This window comes from Typopeltis vanoorti, chromosome 13 (assembly GCF_054136105.1).
Source record: "Typopeltis vanoorti isolate ZY-2024b chromosome 13, IOZ_Tvanoo_1.0, whole genome shotgun sequence".
Taxonomy (NCBI): domain Eukaryota; kingdom Metazoa; phylum Arthropoda; class Arachnida; order Uropygi; family Thelyphonidae; genus Typopeltis; species Typopeltis vanoorti.
This window is the reverse complement of record NC_143561.1, coordinates 110,479,984-110,504,468: the sequence shown is the minus strand read 5'-3', so window position 1 is coordinate 110,504,468 and position 24,485 is coordinate 110,479,984. Positions and strand designations below refer to the sequence as shown.

At 34.7% G+C, this 24,485-nt stretch overlaps 1 protein-coding gene across 2 annotated transcripts in view; it reads right to left on the bottom strand.

The window, feature by feature from the left end:
- Nucleotides 1-24,485, bottom strand: part of LOC150100469 (5'-AMP-activated protein kinase subunit gamma-1-like) — an 855,293-nt gene that overhangs the window by 807,650 nt on the left and 23,158 nt on the right. For both annotated transcript variants that reach the window (XM_090402490.1, XM_090402487.1), the window contains exon 2: nucleotides 3,842-4,008. In XM_090402490.1, the coding sequence (XP_090258616.1) occupies nucleotides 3,842-3,979 (138 nt within the window). In that variant the 5' untranslated portion in view covers nucleotides 3,980-4,008. The remainder of the gene's footprint in view (nucleotides 1-3,841; nucleotides 4,009-24,485) is intronic.

The following is a 24,485-nucleotide window of genomic DNA, read 5'->3' as shown; positions in this document are numbered from 1 at the left end:
ATGTATTGTAATGATAACTGAATAACTAAGTAACTAACTTATTATTATATTTGTTTCCCCTTGTGATTTTATTATAAAGAGTAATACAGTATAGTAGCCACTGTTGCAAAATAAAGGATTGAAAAATGAAAGTTATATTCCTCTACAGCAGTGGTTCTCAAAGGGTGCGCCAGGGCGCACTGGTGCGCCCTAGAAGATTTCCAGATGCGCCCTGTGGTATTCCAGAGAAATATGTGTCCAGATATAAAAATAAATGTAGTTACGCTATTATACCTTTTCATTACGGATATACCCCTCATTTTGTCAAAACATCATTATTATGTTAATTAACAGCGGTTTTTCTTGCAAAGAGAACAAGAATATCGTTTATTCTTGTTGTGTATATTACTTATTTTAAAAGTGTTGGAAGTGGATGTTATGTGCATAGTACTTATTTTCAGATAAATACACCCAAATAAAATGGATAGATTTCTCAAATAGAAGCATGATATTGAAGAATCAGATTCTGGAAGTGAGCAAAATTTAAGTGCAAGTAAGAAAGCAAAATCGCGGCCTACTCGCAAATATAATGAAAGTTATTTAAGCTTTGGTTTCACTTGGACCGGAAGTGAAGATCATCCTTTGCCGCTATGTTTAGCATGTGGATGTAAAATGGCAAATGAATCATTGCTTCCTAGTAAATTGAGTAAACATTTTAAAACTATACACTCTGATTTACAAGATAAATCTGTAAGTTTTTTCAAGAGATTGTCTGAACAGCAAACAAAAGCGGCAAATTCTTTTAAAAGTATAATGACTGTTTCTGATAAAGCTCAAATCGCTTCTTATCAAATCTCAGAACTGATAGCAAAAAATATGAAAGATCATATTTTAGGTGAGTCACTTATTTTGCCTGCATGCAAAAAGATGGTCATGACAATGCTAGGAAATGAAGCAGCAATGAAAATAAGCAAGATTCCTCTATCCAACGATACAGTTGACAGGCGTATTATAGAAATATCTTCTGATATCGAGAAAAATGTATTCAGTAATAAACTTCAGTATTCAAATTTTGCATTGCAAGTTGATGAGTCAACAGACATTACCAACAAGGCGCAACTCAGCATTCGTCCGTTTTATTAATGAAAATCAGTTTTTCTTTTTTGCAAAGAATTAAGTGTGTCTACAAAAGGTGAGGACGTTTTTAACATTTTGAATGGCAGTTAACATGGAAGTCGTGTGTAGGCATTTGTACAGATGGAGCCCCTTCCATGGTAGGCTGTGTATTAAGGGCCTTACATCTTTTGTAAAAAAACAAAATGAGAATGTTATCGTAACTCACTGCTTTCTTCATAGAGAGGCCTTGATGGCAAAAACATTGGGAGAAAAATTAAGAGAAGTTTTAGATCAAGTTGTTCAGATGGTAAACTTTATTAAAACAAGACCTGTCGAAAAGCTTTGTATCGACATGGATTCACAACACAGACGGCTGCTTTTACACATTGAGGTGAGGTGGCTGTCAAAGGGGAAATTACTTACCTGTGTACACGAGCTACGACAAGAACTTCTTGCGTTTTTTGAAGAGATGAAACAATTACATTTTTGTAACCTCCTTCGGTGCGAATTTTGGATTGCCAGGTTACAGTATTTGGCCGATATATTTCAGCAGCTCAATATTTTGTTGAATACTAGCATGCAAGGGAAAGAAGAAAATATTCTCACATCCACTGACAAAATGAAAGAAGCGTTTCAGAGAAAACTGCAGATTTGGAAAAGAAAAGCTGTTTGAAGGTAATTTGGAAATGTTTCCATTGGTAAGTAACACTTGCATAAATGAAACACTTCCAATAATAGTTGAACATTTAACAAGTTTAGAAGAAAAATTGAGTTTTTGTTTTCCATCACTTAACACTGAACAGTACGATTGGATTAGAAACCCATTTATGGAAACTTCAAGTGGTTTTGGTTTAACATTAACAGAAGAAGAAGAAGAACTGGCAGCTATATCCACTGATCGTGGATTGATGATTAAACATAAGGAATTGTCTCTTGAAGCCTTTTGGATTTCTATAAAAGAAGAATATGTGTCAATATATAAAAAAGCTTTGAACATTTTACTACAATTTTCAACATCATATTTATGTGAATTAGGATTTTCTACCCTCACCACAAGTAAGTGTAAAAAGAGAGGAACTCGTCGATGTATTGACGAGGAAATGAGAGTTTGCCTTTCAAATATATGCCCAAACATTGAAGCAATCGCTAGGACACATCAGGCTCATGTTTCTCATAAACACAAGAATGAATAAACTTAAGGTATGTTTCATTTTATTATTTTTTTATCGCATTATTTTTTTCTGTAATATTTGACTTAATTATTATAACATATTTCTCAGAAATTTGTATATAGTGCGCCGACAATTATTTGTAGGATTTTAAATGCGCCCCGACTTTAAAAAGTTTGAGAACCACTGCTCTACAGCATGGATGTTTGAATGGTAGAATGATAGCAACTGCAGAGGATAAACTTCTCGACTGCAGCCGAGATGTTTAATGAGCATTTCCTAAAGATATTTAATTCTTGTGAATTTGGCACAAGAAATTATATTGAAACTAAATGTAAAAATTATATATATAAATATATTTTTTTCTTTTTTGTTAGTGATAAATCTGGACAGCATGGCATTGGATAAGTTAGTACGTTGTCTTTATCTTATATATTTATCATATTTATACTAATATATTTATCTGTGATAAGGTCGGCTTAATTAAACCTGTCGAATGAGCTTTATATTCAAATAACTTACTTTGCTACATTGAATTGCTGTAGCTAATTGCTTGTTTACCGGAAAGGCAGCAAGTGCAAGATCTGCGTGAAGCATAGATGTTTTTAAAAATCTTCCGTGGACGGGCCTGATAACGCTCCTCCAGTTTATAAGGCTGATCTTAAAAACTTATTGTACAAATAATTCATTATAGTCATGTTGCCAGTGTTGATAATAATACCAAATAACTATATTGAAACTAAATGTAAAAATTATATATATAAATATATTTTTTCTTTTTTTTAAATGATGAATTGTTTATTATGAATTGATTTTTAACTAATGAAGGGATACTACGTTTTGAAATTTGTATATTTTAAAATACGGTATTCAAGCAAAAATAAAAATGATATTTAACTGATGCTAAGAGATTCGTTTTCTTTCAGAATATATAATGGAAATTTTCTTTCATATATAGCAGGAATATAATAGTAATTTCTTTTATTATATATTACAGCTTAGAAATCCAGAAATGTACAGTAGTATATTCTCTGTGTGTTCTGTGACACACATTAGAAACTTTGCGACCATTTCATGAGTCTTATTAAAGAAAGTGAATTCTAAACTTTGGATTCGTGACGGCTTTGCGGCAATGTCGATTATTATTTCACTTACTTTTTAAAAAAGTTCTTTTTTTTTTTAATGGACGATTTTAAACCTTGGATGTAAGGCGTCTTTTGATCGCAAGCAATTCTCACAAGATGACAGCACTATCTGTGATTATGATAATTACCCACTGAATGAATAATTACCAAATGAATGAATAAATCAATGCAATTAAGCACAGCAGAAGACCCTTGGGAAATTTTCGGTCCTCTATTCCGGAAATAAAGATGATGTGTTTACCATTTTTTGTTGTCAGCATTAGATGACAGCAACAATAAAAGTAATTGATTTCTCTCATGCTTTGTTTACTCTCTAAATGTGCCGATTTCTTTCACCGTAGTTTCTATTTGAATATTATTTCATGCTGGTTGAGGAACTTTTATTTATTTTTTTTAATTAATAAAAGAGTGAGTAAGTCAATCTATTCTTACCTCTTCTGGATTGTTATTTTCAGATAACTTCTGAGTGGGAGTGGAACAACGATTACCTCCTTTTTCTGAAGAAGGGAAATTATCATTCTCATCTTCCTCTTCCTCTTCGATCTGGGGAAACCTTTTCAGTTCTTTCATGAGTACAAATTAGGTTGAGCTTATTCAACCTAGAAATAAAGAGATGAAACAACTAAGAATTAGCATCATAAACATGAAATGTCGCTATTCTTGAAACCTTGCTTTATACTCCAAATTTTAGCATAATAAACAAAAATTCCAGAAAATGTTAGCTAAAATTTCAAACTCGTAATAACAGGAAGGTCCAACATTCCCTTGTCCCGCTTTTACCAAAATGAAATGCGCACGTTACAATAAGCTGCTAACAGGTATAACAATCTTTATTGTCTTTATGTGCATAAAGTAAATAAAAAACCGTAGAAGTGTACTGATTTTAGAAAACAGAATGTGAGTGGGTACATATCCATGCATATATGTGAAATACTGCTTCACAATTACGCAATATCCATGCATGAAGTCAAATTACGGCATGGAAAATTTTTCTCCTCCAATCAAACTAGATTTACAGAGATCTTCTAACTGCAAATTAGTAGCGAAGACAACAAAATATTTCCATATGTGGGCATAGTGGAGGGAAATAATAATTACGCACGAATAACAGTGTTGCCAATCGAGCTGAATTTAGCATATAACAAATGCACCGAGATCATTTTAACCATCACAAATGGGTCATATTAAACAACTGTTAAAGTTCTATTATCCAGAGGAGGAACGGATACTAAAACTGCGTAGTTTTTTTTTTTTTTTTTTTAATGCTCTATTTCCATCGATCCGTTTAGTTGATATTCTATAACTAGAAGAGTTATAGAATAAATAATAGAATTAGTTTTTTTTTTTTTTTTCAATTCTTTGTACTGCTAAACCCTGACGAAAGGTACCAGCAGATTCGCGTAGAAACACATATATTGGTAAAATAATGATTAAATAAGAACAAATCTGCGTCTATTATCTGTATAACTGTTTTCTGTGGTCGACAAAAAATTATGAAAATAATTTCTGCAATAATCCAGCAATATTTATTTTGTTGTACTCTCTATGCATATAAGTCGATTTTGAACTGGAATCAGGTCTGAATCATGATGTGGGGAAGGAGAAGTACAGTTCCTCCTTTCCCAGGTGCTCAAAGACATGGTTCCCAGCTTGTAAAGTATAGATCCGTATTACTATTCTTTCTTCTACGGAGAAGGCAGGCTCTCTGTTGTTGCTCTTTTGTTGTATAACATCTCATTGCTGACGGTTTCTCTCAATTCATTCTATTTCATTGATCTCAGTGTGTTTCATCAAGCTGATTCCAGCCATTGTCTTTATTTCGATCATCTCTTCATTCCTTTCACAAACCATTTGTCCTCTTTTCTCTTATAACGCTTCATGCCTAGACTCTAGTTCCATTTAGGCTTTTTCAAAATGCCTAAGGGAAGCTTTCTGCGATCGCTAACAAACCAACATTTTACGGGAGTTGTCTTTAACTGAATCAACAGACGATGATTATTAAAGACATCACGTCTCTTGGGGATCTCTTATGATTGCATGCACGTTTTCCTTTCTTTATTGCATTGCCTTTGACAGAATCAATCAGTTTCTGTGCACTTGGTCTCCTGATCTTATTTGCAGTTACATTAATAACTTGAAATATTTGCATTTCCAAAATCTCGAAGGAAGAGGCTATTTACTTCTTTGTAAGGAAGTAAATAACCCCTTCGTGGTTCATGCACTATACATTCATATTTCTGAACCACCTAAAGAAAATTTAGAAACTTTTAAAATTGCTCAAACACATACCGTTCAACAGAAAATTTAAAAAATTAAAACAGCTATTCTTAAAATAAAAGCAAATTAAAACAATAATCTTCATATAGTTAGAATACTTACCCAAACTCAGACAGAAAAAAAAGGAGACCAAGTCACAAGGCTTTATTTAAAAGGTGGCTTGCACGAATATTCAATCGTTCTAACCACTTTTACTGGTTTAGAGCAGTCTAGAACACCGTGGATAATTCCCAGAGGTAGCACACGTTCAGGTTGTCAACTTCCTGAAACACGTTATCTTTAAGTTTCCTTACGACACGAAATGAGTGAAATATTGTGAGAAGGATGCCAGTTGGTTGTCGTTTCTTTTTCCTATGATGGAGTTGAACTAATGGAAGTGGCGAATGTCAGTCCCTTGGGAGACACTACTTTTCTTCAATCTGTTTAATGTCTTTCAGCTGCTTGCATCTTCTGACCAGTGTGTCTGTTGTGCGTGAGGAAAATTCTGACAGCTGAAAAACCTGAGAACATTCTCCTCATCTGAGACGTTATTTCAGCCGTGGTCTCTTTTTCATTTGACGTCAAGACATTACTTCATGTGAAAGGTATGCCAAGAAGGCGTTGTTGCAATTGGTAAAGTTATATAATGAAATTACATGTATACCAGGTCTCTTGGATTTTCATGAAAAAAAAAATAATTTCAGCAAAATGTAACAGAAATGTTACATTTTTCTGGCAATATTACGCGCGTAAATAATAATAATAATAATAATAATAATAAAAGTTCAAAATTTTGAACCATCCTGTGATTATAAAATTATATACTCAAATATCAAATGTTAAGTACCAAACTTGTAAGAAATTCACCTTCCCCTATCACACGCTTCATAAAACGTAAATAATATTATTTCGATGCATTGATTCTGAAAAATAATTGTTGTTTATTAGTTAATAATAATATTACATTATTATTGTACTTTTATAATATAATATCAAATTACACGTAATTAATCATTTGGCGCAATTAAAATCTGAGTTCAAGAACTGTAAAAAGTGTAAAAATGTTCTCTTTGAGGGTCCCGATGAAACATAAAAGGAAATGTTCAGTCCACCATTATCAGGAAATGGAAATTTTATTTTAAAAATAACTTGTTTTTTCTTGTAAAAAATGTTTTTTTCTTATAAAAAATATGAACTCATAACAGCATAAGACAGTACTTCGTAGATTACTGTAGCAGTTGTTGCTGCGTTCGAAGAGCAACTGAAAATTTCAGTAATTCAGATAAAATTTAAATACAAGAATTTTCGCACAAATTCAATGTGCCAAACCGAAATTTAAACACAATAAAAGTACGAATAGTGTACATAAAAAAATACAAAAAAAATAAATGAATAAAGAATAAAGCGCAGAAATATCTTCATGAAAAAAAAAATAAACAAAATTTCAGTGTGAAGATTTAGATTCTTGAAGGAATATCTTCTTTTCTTTCTTTCTTTCTTTTTTTTTTCCGCTTGCGCGTAGACCCATACCATACGAGTACCATCCAGGCTTTTCCTGGATAGTGTGGTGATGGTACTCAGAAGTAACAGGGAAGATACCAGATCTGACGAACTATGATGGTTAATCCTTATTCTCGTAGTCTCCTATATCTGGCTACTATTTTGCAGTGTGAAAAATTCTTCTACCCCTGTATGAGACCGGCTAACTCACCTTCAGATGAAAAGTCCTGCTAAAGGTACTTCGCATCTTAGACGAACTCAGTTCTTCCATCCAGAGGGCATCGTCGTAAGCGATTAAGCTATGGAGACTCATTAAATATTACTAATTAATGATAATTATTTATTTTAATATTTTCATAAGTCCAACTATTCATAAGATGTTTAAATGGAATATGAGTACAAAAATGTATGTCTTTTAACACGTTCATTGCCAATCACGCGATATCGCGCGATGCGACTTCTCACCAAACGGCCGATCACGCGTTATCGCGTTGACGTCGCTAACTAAATAAAAAAATTAAAAAAAATTGGCCACCACACGAAATTCCAATTTTCAGCTTGGCAATGAAAGTGTTAAGGACTTTTCTATGGTATCCGAATAGTTCACCGTAAACAATTTATCGAAAGACCCCTTTAACGAACGGAAGTTTATCGAAAAAACGATTCATCGAATAAACAATCCATCGAAAATCAGTTAATCGAACAACAATCGAACTTCGAAAATCAGTTAATCGAAAGGCAATTCCCCCGAAAAATCAATTCTCCGATCAGCAGTTAATCGAAAATATAATTTATCGAAAAACAACAATTCATCGAAAAATCACAAAATCGAAAATACAGTTCACCGAAAAATGAATTATAAGCCATGTGGAGGGAAGATATGTGTGGCATTTTTCGTTTTGGATATGAAGGATCGTTAACTAGCTATACTGGCCGCAGTGAATGATAACCACTGAGGCAGATATAGTAAAGATGTTAAATGAACATTTCATAAATGTATTTCATTGTCGTGAAAATATCATCCTGCAAAACTTGAGGTGAGTGGGGAAGGAGGAGGAACACTGATGGTGAGTGAATTGGATGTATATGTGAGGAATTGATTAAACTCGATGTCAATTTGGGAAAACAAGGTTTTAAGACATGTTCTTCCCTGAGGTTTATATCAGTTGTTTTGATATAATTTTTTTTCTAGGTATTTATCAGAACTTTTTCATCCCCCCCCCTCGTACAGATTCGTTTTACCTCTTTAACTGGGCTCTTAGATTTTCCCAAGTTCCAAAGGAGTGGAACGAGGAGAACATTTTTCCTCTTCAGAAAGTGAGCGATTAGACTGGCTTCGAATTACAGATTTTTCTTGGGTTGTGGTTAATTTATTAGAGAGGGTAGTGAGGACCAGGATTCAGAATTAGATTGATAACAGTACTCTCTTTGATAAACAGCATGGGTTTGCTAAAGGAAAATCGTAGTTTAGCAATCTAGTTATTTATTATAACAGGAAGACAGGTGAATTGGGAAAATAGGATGCATACACGGTAGTATATTTAGATTTTTCTATATCCTTTGATAGATTGCCGCATTAAAAGATGGTAATTAAAGTGGAACAGATGGGGTTAGATAATACATTAGTGCAGCGCTTCCCAAACTGTGGGCCGTGGCCCCCTTGGGGGCCGTAGGTTTTGTTGAGGGGGGCCGTGAAATAATGAAAACAAATTTAGAATGTTTTAAGACTAAGCTGATTTTTTTTATTTTAAAAATAACGTTTTTAACTTTTATTATTTATTATTTATTTTTTGTTATTTTTTATATTTTAATGGAAAATTCACAAACTTTTCTTCCTGCGTATTTCGGCGCTTAATGAATATTAGTAAATATTGCTTATTCATATGTTTCATTTCAAAGCAGTGGTTAATTGTATTTACTTCGAATGCTCTCCAGGGAAGCTCCAAATCTTCCTGTCCGTTTCATCATGCGTTCGTAATCAGGGACTGTTGATATTGACTTTATATATACATATCAAAACTCGTTTTATATTATCACTATCATCCGAGCTAGTTTTCTGTTACCAATAAAAGTTTCGCATATACTTCACACATGAAAAAAATCTTAAACAAGTTCATGTGGGGAGATAGTAACTCTCTTGCAGTAGTAAACAACACCCCTCCCTAATAGACACTATACTGCAGAGGCAATAAAAACAAGTACTTTTATTATGCCAGTGAATAAGGTATGAGGAGTCTGTGTAAGATATTTCTCAACAAATAGTGCAATTTGAGACAACTGGGATAAAAACACACTAATTAATGAATCACATGTCCCATCATACAGAAACTATGCTGTATAGACTGAAACAAAACCATATGTTGCATGGGCAAACACGGTATATAACTAAAAACTATTGTTATTAATTAGATGTGTGTGAGTTCGATTTCCCAAGGCAGCAATAAAATTCAACCGAACGTGTTAAAATTCGTAAAAGTGTTAAAACTAAGTAATATATATATATATATATATATATATAATGAATGTTATGGCAGTTTCACATATGGAATTCGGTTAAAGAGAGTTAGCATTTCAACTCAATTGTCAGCTATGCTTTTATCTTTCGGTCGCGCGATCTTTTGTTAATATCGCACCAATCATATGCACGTTTTAATAATCTGCCTTTGCTGTCTGTTTCGCGTTAGGCTTAATTACCGTGCAGGGAGAAAAGTCACAAAAGAGAAGCATGTTCCTGGTCCGGGGATTCCCTTATTCAGGTAATATTCACTAATTTCATGTTGTTAGTCTGTGGTGTGTCAGTATCGGTAAGTGGTGATATTATTTGATCTATTCTACGTTAAAACATTTAACCCTGAGATGGATAAGTGGCTGATAAAAAATAAAATAAAAAAAATTCCCGCGAACAACCAGAAGAAGCAGAAACAGACTCAAAAAAAAAAAAAAAAAAAAGGACAGTATTTCATATTTTACCAGAACAGCCCACATCGTCTTCAGAAACAAACGGTAAGAAGCAAAAAATGTAATATATGCATTTGATTTTTGCAATATTCGCTGTGTATGTTTTGTATTGAATATAAATACAATAAATATTATAATAATATATCTCTCTATTACGATTTTTTTTCGAGGGGGGGGCCGTGAAATATTTTAATTTTTGCAAAGGGGGCCCTGACATCCAGAAGTTTGGGAAGCACTGCATTAGTGCACCCGACTGGAGATCGGCTGTCCAATATCTATCAGTAAGTTGCATGGGGGCGCAATATCTCAGAAGAGAAAAGTCACTATGGTGTACCTCAAGGACCAGTTGAACTTAACAACCTGTACGAGGGGGGGGGGAGGATGAAAAAGTTCTGATAAATACCTAGAACAAAAATTATATCAAAACAACTGATATAAACCTCAGGGAAGAACATGTCTTAAAACCTTGTTTTCCCAAATTGTAATAATTTATTCCTTTTCATTTAAGATATATAACAAGACATGTCAAAGGTTTGAAGAAATTCGAAGACACAGAGGTGCTGGTCATAATCAAGTTTTGTGCTGCAAGAAAAGTATGCAAATGAGATTCATCGAATTTTTTAGGGGACTGTGCCCCAGCATAATAACCAAGAATTGCTAGATGGGTTGCGAAGTTTAAACTGGACATCCTGAGACAACAGATGCTCCCAAATCAGGAAGACCTTCCACAGAGATGTAGTACATGCTATGGTCTTTAATGATAGATAAATACCAGCCAAAAACATTGCAAAGACTCTGCAGATATCCACCAAAATCTGGACATGCAGAAGCTCTCAGCGAAGTATGTCCCAAAATGTTTGAATGCCGACGAAAGAGAGAACGTGTGCTGTCATCTCTAGGGATTTTTGGTCATTTTGAGAAATCAGTTACAAATTTTTTGGCTCGTATTGTGACTGTTTATGAAATATTGCTTCGTCACTATGACCAGAGAATATACAACAGTCAATGGGTGGAGACCAAAAAAGTTCCGCACCCAAAAGTCAGCAGGGAAGGTTCTTGCCATTGTATTTTGGGATATGGATGGTAATTTCCTTACCAAGTACCTCGAAAAACGTGAATCTCGTACATCATCAGCTGATTCAGTAGCACTGAAGGAATTAAAAGAAGTACTGAAGAAAAAACGCCGCGGGAAACTGAGAAGAGATGTGTTGCTTTTGCAGAACAACGCACCTGTTCACACTACTCATGAAACCCAACAGACAATGCACAACTTAGGCTTTCAATGTCTGTCTCAGCCACCCTATTTGCCAGACCTGGCCTCATCTGACTATTTACTATTTCCAAGTTTAAAAAAACACTTGAAAGGAACAAAATTTACCATAGATGATGAAGTCATATCGGCTGCTGAGGACTGACTGGTTTGTGCAACAAGGTAAAGACTTTCTCAGAGGATTCCAAATAGCAGCAGCGTTGTAACAAGTGTATAACACTTCGTGGGGAATATGTAGAATAATGTGCGTGTTATTCTACATATTCCCCACGAAGTGTTATACACCGTGAAGGAATTCAGGTAGAACCTGAATTACTTCATCACAAATTTGCAGCACAACCTCGTAAGGTTTAAAAGTGTGGGAGGCACAGATAGGAAGCAGAATATAGGATGGCAGGGAGATATCGTGCTAAAATTGTGAGGACAGTACACCACATTATGGCAATGACGCCGAGAACACTGATATGTAGGCGTAAAGATGTAATGACTCCATTGAATAAGGCTTTATTCAGACCACATATGGATTATTGTGCCAAGATTTCGTTACTTGGTTTTTCAAAAGGAGGAAGATATGTTGTCAAGGATTCAGAGACGATTGACTAAGGTGGTTTCTAGTCGCTGGAATTCCATTGTAGAGTCTGGTAGATAAAAAGACGAGGGGGGTCATCGAGACATTTTATAAAGTTATTAAGGAGCAATTATCGGATTAATGAGTATCAGATTTTTCATAGAATGGCTGGAGAAAGAGGAGAACAAGAGGCCATCCCTGGACGATGTATTAAAAGATCGTGAGCAAATAGTTAAGGACGGGGTTTTTTCGTGGTGGGTTGAGGATGGTTGGAATGCGTGCCTGGAAGTGTAGTGGGTGTGAGACAGTGAATGCATTCAAGCCACGGTATGATAAGCTGTGTTGTGTGTAATTCAGACCTCCCGATACGAGTCGTTGACTCCAGGGAGGTCTAATAATAATAATACATGCATACCCGGTCTTACAACACGTTGGGTTCCAGACCACCCCCATATAGCGAATTTCATCGTATAGTGCAGGGTTTCTCAAACTTTTTCTACGACGGAACACTTCACAAATCTTGAAATGTTAACGGAACACCTTGGTTATTTTGTAATGTATTAATTAATAATCAATTTTTAATTTAGCTTATTTTATTGTTAATTAATAATCGACAATTAATTATTACTTAATAATTAATTAAACATCAATTAAACCATCATTAAATTAATTTGTGCTGAATTTCATTGACATATCCCATTCTGATCCCCAAAAATTTATAATATTATTATAAGTACTTACGAATGAATGCAGACTTTTTCTCCTGTGTGCTAGTTTTGTAGGGTAGGTAAATATAAATAAAATAAATCAGTAAATCTAAGCGTTAAGAAAAAACAATCGCTTATTGTCAAATGTTAATTAGTAAAAACAAAACACATAAAAATAGTAAAACGTATATTGCAAATTAAGTTCTTAATGACTCCGATGTTTTGGGGTCTTTGAATTACAAATTCTTTCGATATCAGGTACAATATTAGAAAGTTGGAGTCTCATTTTTGGTGTAGCGTCGAATCTGTTCCTGGAACTTTGATTTGGTTGAAGCATAATATGAAAATCCTGCCTCACATAAATATGTCGTTGTAAAAGGAAGTAAAACAAGAATAGCTAGCTTTGACACGCTGGGGTACTCTTCTGTTAAATTTGTCCAGAAATTATTTATTGGCAGTTCCTTGTATTTTTGTTTTAAATCAGTCACTAATTAAGTCAATTAGATTTTCATAGTCATTTGCGCTGAAGCCTGCTGGCTTTAGCTGTCACTGTAAATGGATTCAGAACCCAGGAATTGTCCTCACTGGATTTTGGAAAATATTGCAAAAGGGTTGATTGCAAGTCATGCAAGTGTTCTAAAATTACATTAGATACTTCTTCGTTTACTTTAGAATTTTTCAATCAAAAATTCATACACGGTGGGAAAACAATCAAAATTGTTCTGTTCAACTGTAGAAATCCAGAATTGCAACTTCCTCTCAAACGATGCAATTTTATATCTTGTATTAAAAATTGTAATATTCTTTCCTTGTAATGATAAGTTAATTTCATTGCACTTTGTAAAAATATCTGCCAGATACGCAAGAATTTCTTAATAATTCAATGAAATTTTGTCCTAAATTATGTGACATCAAGAAGACCATTAACTCACTACGAAATTCAAAAAGCCTCAATAATGCTTTTCCTCTGGATAGCCATCTCACTTCAGTATGTAAGAAAAGTGCGTTATGTGCACTACTCATTTCATCGCACAAACTTTTAAATAATCTGGATTGAAGTGGTCGAGATTTTACATAGTTGATCATTTTTACGGCTTCATCCAAAATAGTTTTTAAATATGTACGAATTCTTTTTGTTACTGGTGCTTGTCTATGCAAAACACAATGACTTTTGGTGGCTCTTGTAGCTACTTGCAGGATACGTGTTACAACTCCCTTCATCTTTCCTACTATTGCTTGAGCACCATCTATACAAATGTCAATACACTTCTCCCAACCGATTTCCTGTTTTGTAATATAATTATTAATACAGTTGAATATATCTTCTCCGGTAGTTTTTTCTTGTAGATATTCGCACATGAATATTTGCACATGAATATTCGCACACGAATATTCGCACATGAATATTCTTCTTCAATACTTTTATCAAATATGTAACGAACAAACACTAGTAATACAGCGAGTCCTGCGACATCTGTAGATTCATCCATTTGCAATGAATATTCACTGCAATCTAAGTCGATGAATTAGCTCTTTTTCTATGTCAGCAAAACGATCTTTGATGCGGCGTGAAACAGTATCATTTGATAATTGTACTGCATTATTCGTTATTACACTTTACATTCAACTATATACAAAAACTGTATATAACTTTCAATCAAACGGAAAATTCTGAACCCTCCCATTCAAAAAATATATAAAATAAAAAATAATAATTTTTGTACTGTTTCAGAGAAGAAAAAAAAAATTTTTAAAAAATGCATTTCGAATTTTAAAAGGCAATGCAATTCAAAATGGTCATAATTAAAATATATACTCTGTGTGTCTGTGTGTGTATGTGTAGTAAGCAGATGATATTGCCCATTTTGCTAGGTTCTAGAGAGTTAGAGAAAAAATTTAAAAAAATAAAAATTCACGATAATTTTAAAAGTAACTAAAATGATAAATTATGGTAAATGAATCACAGGAGTATTGGCAGTTGTTGCTTTAAAGCTACATAACTTCTTGTTCACTTTATTTCTGTGATGTTTTCTTTTTTTCTGGATATCCCATCAAGCAATTACTTGGTGTGTGTGTGTGTTTTTTTTTTCTCTCTCTTCCCCCCCCCCCCAACCAAAGCTCTCGGTATAAACATTTTTTTTTTTTTTTTGAGCATTCTGTTTTTATAAAAGTGGATACTTCAAATTGCAAAACCAAACTTCCTTCACACTGGTTGTTCATTTCGCTGCAACGTATTCGCCATGCTGATCTAAGCAGTGTTCTTTGCCAACTTCTTTTTACAAATGAAGTGCTAGTTTAGCGATAATTAACTATGATTGTTATTAATATGTAGTGCACAGTTCAACTGTATATAAACTTTTCAAGTCAAGTTACTGCAAATGAAAGATGCTTGGCAAATAATCCATGTTCATCCTTCCTAACTAAATTATTTCGTTAACTTGTGTTATATCTCTCACGTACGAGTAATATCATGAGAAACTTCGACTGTTTTGTTAGAAACATTTTCCCATCAAGGCTAAGAGATATATCGTTCTGCAGAGGTAGAAACGCTATGGTTGGGCCGGTGTTAGAAGGGTGCAAGTACTGAAAATGGGACACTGAAAGAAAACGCGTAGCTACGAATTTGTCAAGGGCGCCAATAACCAAGCTATGCTTCCGATTTCGTTTCTAAAATATCTTAATTTTTATAATGCCTGTCATTGCCTTTCAACGGATGAAAAAAATGGCTTGTCAATTTTGTCAATTGCTGATTTTTAGTGCATACTGCTTAAAAGCATACCAGTAGATGCACTAAATTAATAACGAGAACGCAAATTATTTACAGTAATCACTATAAGAAAATAGGGTTTTTTTTGGGGGGGGGGGGGTAGTATCAGCAGTTCTTCTTGTCTTATCAATAATAGAAGATATCTCACATATGCTAGTATTTTGGTGTCGATCAACAACTTCTTATAATACACAGAAGTATTTATTTTTATCCAGGAATAGATAAAATTTTATTACTTGTGTTGTTTCCGAAGACTAGAATAAGAATGCCCCTATACCGTTAAAAAAACTTTCCCTCCTCAACAGATGCTATGCTGTACAAGCAAGAAAAACAAGTGCTTTGTTTAACACTAAATACAGTAAACAGACATTTGTGTACTATATTTAGGAACAATTAGTGTAATTAGAGACAACTCGAACGACACACTTAATGGAAAAAAGATTCTGCTCCCGCGGACTATGTTGCATGCATGCAAACAGAACAGATTTATTGTAGCAACTAATTAAGCACATATGTCCGAACAGCCACTTTGAAATTTTCACTTCAGAAAATACGTGTAACACAGCTGTTTATAATAGTCATTGGATACAAAAAGCACTCAGTTTATGAAAAGCAATATATATATAAAACTTGAAATCAGTTTTAATTAAATTTCAGATATTCGATATCATCCAGTCACTTAAATGCTAATTGCTTTTAAGTGTCTGGATGGAACTAAAGCTTTCTGAAAATGCGACCGCTAGAAGCGGAAGTCGCATACGTACGCTAAAGGCTAGTACCCCGCCAGAGAATAAGCGCACAGAAGACACCCAGGTTCGAACGTGATGTGTTGTAATTTTAAATATGGAAAGCATAAAGGTCAAATGAGCAATTGCACAATTGTTATGCTTCACGGGCTAGATTTTTGTGAAAAGCACAAAAGGTTAACGCTTCGTGGTGAGATTAGATTATCATTGGCAAATATTAGAGTGAGACACTGATATTTTGAATTTTAATACATTTTTAAATACATCCATATAATACGTATAGAAATCGGAAAAAGTAATCACTTTGGAAATGATTATTTTTCCGGAATGAATCAAGGTAAGGCTGAAATAACTCCTTTTACTTATTTATACACAAGCACAAATTCTGTTTTCCCTTAGGAATTGTGTCCGCTCATCATCATAAAATGAAGTTTTTCTCCTTCAGTTCCATCATCATCAATGTCTTTTCAATAGCGATTAAGCTGAGACCGAACAGCCTTCCCGTGTTTGTGTTCCTCTACATGTACGTATTTTCTTCATAGCCGAAAAAGAATGCTCAACTCTAGAAATACAGCTCGGAATGACAAGTTCTGCTTACTTATAAATTTCTTGCAAGAATTTTAATAGATTTCTTATTAAAATTCTTCGTGTCTGAGGGCATGGTGCAAGTCAATGAGGTCAGTTAACTGCAGTGTGATTAAACATGAAGATTTCCTTTAATATTCTGTTGTGTAGATCACACACTTTGCCAAGGATATTTTTGTGTATTGAAGAATTTGGTGCGGAATTTGTTAAGCCACAAATTCCACACCGAATTCTTCAATATACCAGTGCATAATATAGTGGGTAAAATGCATGAAATACTATGCATTTAATATTACGCCTTCTATAAAATGTGTAGCTTAATTTGGTTGTAACACCTTGGATATGGGTTTTCATCTTAGATCTACGTGTTACCCAGAGAATGGTAGACTAATTGAAAAGCTTCCCAAATGCAGTCACTTCTAGGTTCGCAGGAAATAGTATGATACTATTTGACAGGACTGCTTTCTTACCCTTTAGGAAAATAAATTTTCCTAAAGGGTAAGAAATTAATTAAAGGGTAAGAAATTAAATTCCTCTAGGAAAATAAATTTTTCTAAAGGGATTTAAGAAAACACATTAATAAATCAGATTCCTCGTTACGTTTTAAAGTTGGCATGTCGCTTGATGAGAAAACTATTGCCATATTATCAGTACAGCTGATTAGGTTTCCTTTCAGTTCAATTCAACAGAGGTCGTTTATATAAATAATAAAAAAATCTCAAGGCTCCTTACTTTTATTTAGAACTGAGCCTTGAGGAACGCCAGTTTTGATGATTGGTATTCTTTCAAGCTGCCATTTCTTTGAACTGCTTGCCATCAGTTTTCTAAATAGGATTGAAACCATAGGTGGTGGAAATTCTGAGAAAGAATTTTTCTTTCCAACTAATTTTTACTTAAAAGTAATTTAATCAGGAATAATCAGTTTTATTTTCAAGAAACGAAAACTGCGATACAGATAAATGATTCGAACACGTACATTAAAGCTTAGGTACCCAGAGTATTTAATAAAACAACTGTAAATTTGGTGATAGCGACACGTGTACCTTTTATAACCTTACAAGTAAACAGCATAATACTACAATGACACATTACGGTACCGGAATGGGAATAAGCCTTTTATCCCCCGCTTGGAGGACTTAAAATCGAAGGGCAGAGGATGTTCTTTATTTCCTTCAAGGGCGGTTGCAGCTCAGAAATGAATTAGAAGCACATGTGTCTACAAGATATCTACATTGTTTATAAGAGATGAACCACGGGAGGTGGTAGTGAAGTAAATTCAGTGCGAATTTAATTCAGTGCGAAAAACGAATCTGTAGATAATATATTACTGTATTAGTCTCTTGGCTGAAAGTGTTAGAAGCACACATTTCAAAACATGGAATGAAAAAAATTCAATTTAAGTTCAGTTAATTTAAGCTTTTGAAATTTAACTGTGTGATGGAATGGACAATGTTTTCTTGTAAAAGTCTGAAGTGGACTGTAATAAATATTGGCACAACAAATATGTGAATTTCAACCCAAATTTTATTGTTGAAAGGAAGGTATGAAAGAGAAAAAAGTCGATCGAGGCATAATAGGCAGCAGATATTTACATATGTAAAGACATTGAACTTTAGTCAAATGATATAAAACCACGTTGTCAACTCGAAAAACTCCAAAACAGAAAAATCATCTTCAAAAACATCTCATCTAGAAAATAGAAAACTACAAAAAAACCTTTCCATTCATACCTAGGTTTCACAATAACAGCAAAAACTCCTCCATTCTAAACTAATTTTCTACGAAACTGCAGAACTTGGGAAGAGAAAAATTCTATACCTCATTTAATGAAACTGCTGAAAAGGACTTCAGCATCCGACTTTTATATAGCTGCCAAAAGCAGCTATCATCTGAAAGTGAGTTAGTCTCTCATACGAGGATAAAAGGTTTCCTCCCTGAAACTTGGGTTTTTCTTGCCGAAAAACAAGCGAACCGAATAGAAAATACATGCAGTGATTTAAGGCCAGTTGCTTCGGCGTTAATCCAAAACAACTCAACCCAGTCGCATTTTCCTTTATCGCTAATGAATTTTAATTAGGAAAAGATTTTTGGAAATTTTTCTAGTTTTTTTTTCCTTTTTCTTTGTGGGGCCAGGACCCCTGCCCCAACTCTCAGTGCGCCACTGTCCATGTATATACTCATCAGTATTCTTAGCTTAATCTTCTCCTTATTAACTGCAATTTCTTGCCTACAAGGACCTTTGTTTGATAAGGGCATGTGGCACTTCTTGTTAAGGAATAACTAAAACAGGAATTAATAAGTGAAACACGAACTGAAAATTCTTCAGGAAAATTCTTCAGGAAAATTCTTCAGGAATGATGATTTTTTTTTCACCTATATAACTTTACTAAGGAATAATTATAGAACAATGTGGATTCTTATCGTCTTTCTTGTCCGATAACTGTTTCATGTCTCTCTCTCTCTCTCTCTCTCTATGTGTGTGTGTGTGTGTGTGTGTGTGTGTGTGTGTGTGTGTGTGTGTGTGTGTGTGTGTGTGTGTGTGTGTGTGGGACTGATTTGCCTGTTATCTGGAGGAAAAGTGCAGCCATCTCCGTATTAGGCCTGCTAACTTACCTTCAGTGGAAGAGAACCAGGGTCGAATTCTCCATGCTTGCTGCGCAAGCTCATTAAGTGAGAAAGAAGTAATATTTATTTGTTAATAAATGCATGCATTTATAAGCATTCCATTTAGGCTTTTATTTTTGTAGACAGAAGACGTCTTAAGCTTGCGCGGCAATAATTGAACTTTGGGTTGTGTATCGAAGGCCGATGCTTGCCCGTCTAGTCAAAGCTACTACTTTGGCTTGCTCGGTTGTCGGAGCTTCCAGGTCCTCGTTGCAGCACTGTGATTTCATGCGCGTGCATAACCATAACCATTTCCAATACATAACCATTTCCTCTCCCTTCACGTTGTCATAAACGCAGGCCATACGCAGTCAAAGTAGCTCTAGCCAGTGAGCTTCAGCCAGTCTTTAGAAGTGTGCGTGTTGCTTGGGAAAATTAAGTTACAACCAACTTTTTATGATGATGTTATTGACCAGTTCATAAAGAAGAACCGCAGGGTAGAATTTGTATTCAAGTAGCTAAATTGAAAAAGACAATATCATTTGTAAAATAAATGCTGTATTTGTATGATTAAATGTACATAAATTTCTAAATATATACTTCTAAATGGTCAGTAATTCATTATTCCGCTAATCAGACTTCACTCACACCTCTCACTCTCTGAATGATAACAAGAGCAAGCGTGAATTTCAAGACCAGCATTCGCCCCTGAAGAGGACTGATAAAAATTATGCGCGTCGAACATGGACACTTTTACAAAAAATTGTTGAACCGTTCCAATTTTCAGTTCAGCTATATTCGGAGCTACAAAGAAACAACGTGTCGAAATTATGTATTATAATAACTCTCTGACTTAGTGGAAATCGTAGAAGTTGTCGGTACAAGAAGCTGTCTGCACGGTTCAGTTTTAGTTCCAAAGGGATCACTTTCATTGCAACATTTTCGTAAAGTTTCGAAATGATATTAGCAATTCTGCACTCGTGGCATCATAAATACCAACCTGTATTAAATTCTATCCTGTCAGAGGGCAATTATGGCAATCCCGACCCTTTTGGCTCACTGCAAATGTCTGATTGATATAAAACTGACAGGTGGCGACGTATTTTTGCATGGATTCCAACTAACCAAATCTGAATAATATCTGTCCAGCAGCTGCATATCGTTACGCCTTTGAAATGCACATAATTTCTTATTAAGCTAACGTTATTCCATTGATTGTAAATAATACTTAATTTATTCTGGAAAATGAGAAGATCGCTCGCCTAGTAATTAAAATAAAAAGAATGTAAGTGTAATAACGAATTTAAAAATAAAGGGCGATAATAACATCATAATTACATGATGTTGATGGGCTTATAAACATCAGTTTGACATGAGCTGGTGATTACAGTTGCATTCCGGTTAAATTATTAGTTACTCATCTGCCCGACCAGGAAGCAAAAAAAAAAAAAAAAAAAGCTGTATCACACACAATTAGTTTCGTCCTCATTTTTTCTGATGTCTAAAATTAAATTACATAAGACGCTGTTTATAGAAAGCAGAACATAACTTTCAGTGTTAACAAAAGTAGCGATTGCATTGTGGTAATTTAAAATAGCTCTGTGCGCGTACTTATTGTTATGCATGAGCGCGTGTTGTTTTTTTTAGTACAGTTGAATCATTGCTTGGTAGCAATTATGAAGATTAAAAATATATAATTAATGTTTAATTTTGTGTGTGTGTGTGTGTGTGTGTGTGTGTGTGTGTGTGTGTGTGTGTGTGTGTGTGTGTGTGTGTGTGTGTGTGTGTGTGTGTGTGTGTGTGTGTGTGTGTGTGTTGTAAACCTACATACAATACGCTTTATTTAAGTACGTGGGTAGAGTAACGGTTATATAATCCTAAAAGCTCTGGAGACTAAACATTGAGCTATTAATTATATGAAGAGCCAAAGGCTTCAATTCGGAGACATAAACTTAAGTTAAGGGATATTATATCCCATATTGTTTCATAGCCGAATAAGAAACTCAAAGAGTTTCATGCCGAATACAGTAAATATATAAAGTTCGGCGAGTCCAAGCGTAAGCAAATACCTGGAGAGTGTTACAACTGACCCTTTAGGGAGCGCAACACTGAGGCAACTCATGGTAAGGCTGGAGCAAGCTCCGATCACTATTCTTGATATTTCCCCATAATGTGAAACCGGCTACATTGAACTTTTCTTTCGAGCCATTTCAGGAAAAAGCCGGGCAGCGGTTTCTCTCTCTCTCTCTCTCCCTCTCCCTCTCTCTCACACACACTAGGAGCTATTAGTTTCATCTACTAGCTAAAGACATTCGCAAACATCCACGCCCACGTTTTATCCTACTGCCTGTTAGCTGGCGAGTAGGGTACGCTCAGCAAACTAGGCCGGGATGTCTGTAGATTCTCAGACTTTCTTTCTACTCGACAGTAACAACTGCATAGAATTTATGAAATTCCAAAATGCTTTCAGTTTACTTATCATTGAGCATTAGTAAGCGATACTTCACAAATATACTTTAGTAGAGAGTTATTTAATTCCTCACAAACACCTTCCTGATATGAAAAATTGACTCGAGACTTATTTCCAATCAGCAGACTCAACACAAATCTAACAACGAAGAAATCAGAGATACACTTTACTACCGAGACTGGTTTCCAATATTGTGAAATTAGCCAAAATCTTTTAAGCATCAAATCAAAACATCGTTCTTTCCATTTACAAAAGTTCAATTCATACATCGATCTGTTAAGCTTGAGGAGATGGTCCATTAATATACCTTGGAATTGTTTATCTAAAATGAGACTGTAATGGCTCACAATATGGACAAACTGAAAAATCTATTGAAGAGCATATCAGATACATAAATTGCTAAACAACTAATGCCAGGCACTTTCAGGGCACGTGTTATTTTCACGCAATATGATCAAGTATTAGAAATTCGACGCCTTTGCTACTATGAGATAGAAATAAAAATCTTGGAATCTGTAGTATCATGTGAAATTTGCAATCATTAACGCAAATTTTAATATTTCTACTCTGCCAGAGAGTAGAAAATGTATGCAAATATTTTTCAAACCGAAGTGTTAATAGTTATGTATCTTATGATAGTTGTTCAGTGAACAAGTGTCATAAGACACATAACTCTCTGTCAGTAGGTGAACATTGTTCACCTACTTAGAGCTTTGTGAGCATGCGTACTTGTTGCAATTCTTGCAATGTCAAATTCCAAGTTATGACTGAGCAAGAAAGCCACCAGTTTTCTTGTAGTCCAAAGCATACACTCTTCGGTTATTTTCTATGAGATTAGTGACTTCGTTACAACAGTTAAAAGATAAAATTAGTCATGCTATAGCTGCAGTTTTTCCGAAAACGGAGTACGTAAGGTCATTGAGTTGAAAATTGCAATGTGATGTTGGGTTACATTACACTTGGAGCTCACGTTGAACTTGTTCAGCACATGGTTATTACGATATTATAATTTTTCTCGAATAAATACCTTCATTTACCAATATATATATTGAAATTTATATTTAAAAAATTCCTTAGATTTTTTTTTTCAAAATAATCTAAAGGGATCATTTGCTTTTCATATTTGATAGCAAGAATGCTTCATTTTTTATCACATATGTTTCGTTTAACATAAATCATAAAGTATATTACTTTTGAGTATACAGTCATTCATTTGCATCATTGTTATTATTACACGGCACCTACATGAGTCTTGCGGATTTATCGCGAAGGATCATGTATACTCCACCCACGAAATGTATTTTGTCTCAGTGTCTCCAGCCGGTTTACCTGTTTTGAGGTTCTTTACGGTTTTGTTTTCACGTGTTTCCCGAAAAAACTTAAATGGGGAGGAAGACCAACGGTATTTTAGACCGTCATCATTGCACACATTATTTATGTGAAATAAATAATCCCACTTTACTGTTTTTTCTCCATTTAGTAGAGGAAAAAAATTATCCTCAAGAGGAACTAAATATTTGATTCATAAGATATCAGGATGTTTCCTGAAAATTTTTTTTTTTTTTTTTAAAGCACAGTATAGCACGTTCACGAGTATTCTTACGTATCTAGGAATCTATTTCAAAAAGTAAAGGATTCAAAATACAAAAGAAGAAGAACAACAACAATTTGACTTAGTATGTAGACGGCAGACTACAGAATGCAATTTATTAGTCTAATTACCATCTGTTAACACGCCAAGGTGCGTTTGAATTCCCCTTTGGGCTGGGATGTTTGTGAATCTCTTTGAGTGGGAGATGAATTTCGTCACTCGGTGTGAGACAACCGCCCTGGTATTGGAGGCTTCATGCAGCTGGAAATGGTTCCATGCTTGGTCTCTAGTACAGGGTTCATGGCACTATGTTTGCATCCTTTCATGGGTGGAAGACACCAAAAAATTACAACACTCACAATCGCTGCCAAAAATTACTGATTTATTGAATTGAGAAACGACACATTAAAAAGCAAGCACATTTTATTCACGAATGCTTCTTCAGCCATTCACTACAGGCTGAACTGCCTTTCGTAGTAAGGCTTACGGTAGTTATACTGCATAATATTCTCCGGATTAGGAAATGATCTTTCCTAATCCGGGGTGAAAGGGGGGGATGTATAGACCAGGTATAAACAGCGCCAAAGGTTTCCATCCCATTATTTCCTCTGCTACCACTGGGGAGTGGTAGCAGAGGAAATAATGGGAAGATAATAATGAGGTGGGAGGGAAAGGAATCAACAAGCGTGTATCGACCACAGAATACGACAGATGCGTCTTTTACATAAAATATTACAGCAGAAAAAGACGTTATTTTGATTAAGTGCTGTTTTAATAATAAGTTTTCGAACTGCTACGGTGACAAAGTAAAATGGAGCAGCTCATCCTATTCTTCAACACTTGTCGAATCAATGCGAATAGTCAATGCTGTAATGAAACATGACAGATCGTGGGATGACACTATTAATCACGCTTTCGTATGGTAATGAGTTCATTGGTTCTATCTGCAGGTCACTGACCAGGCAGCCTTACCTAGTAAAACACACAAAAACCCCTTTTACACGCCCATTTGCCAGTAAAGTTACTTTCTGATTTATGATCCGTTCAGTTAAAA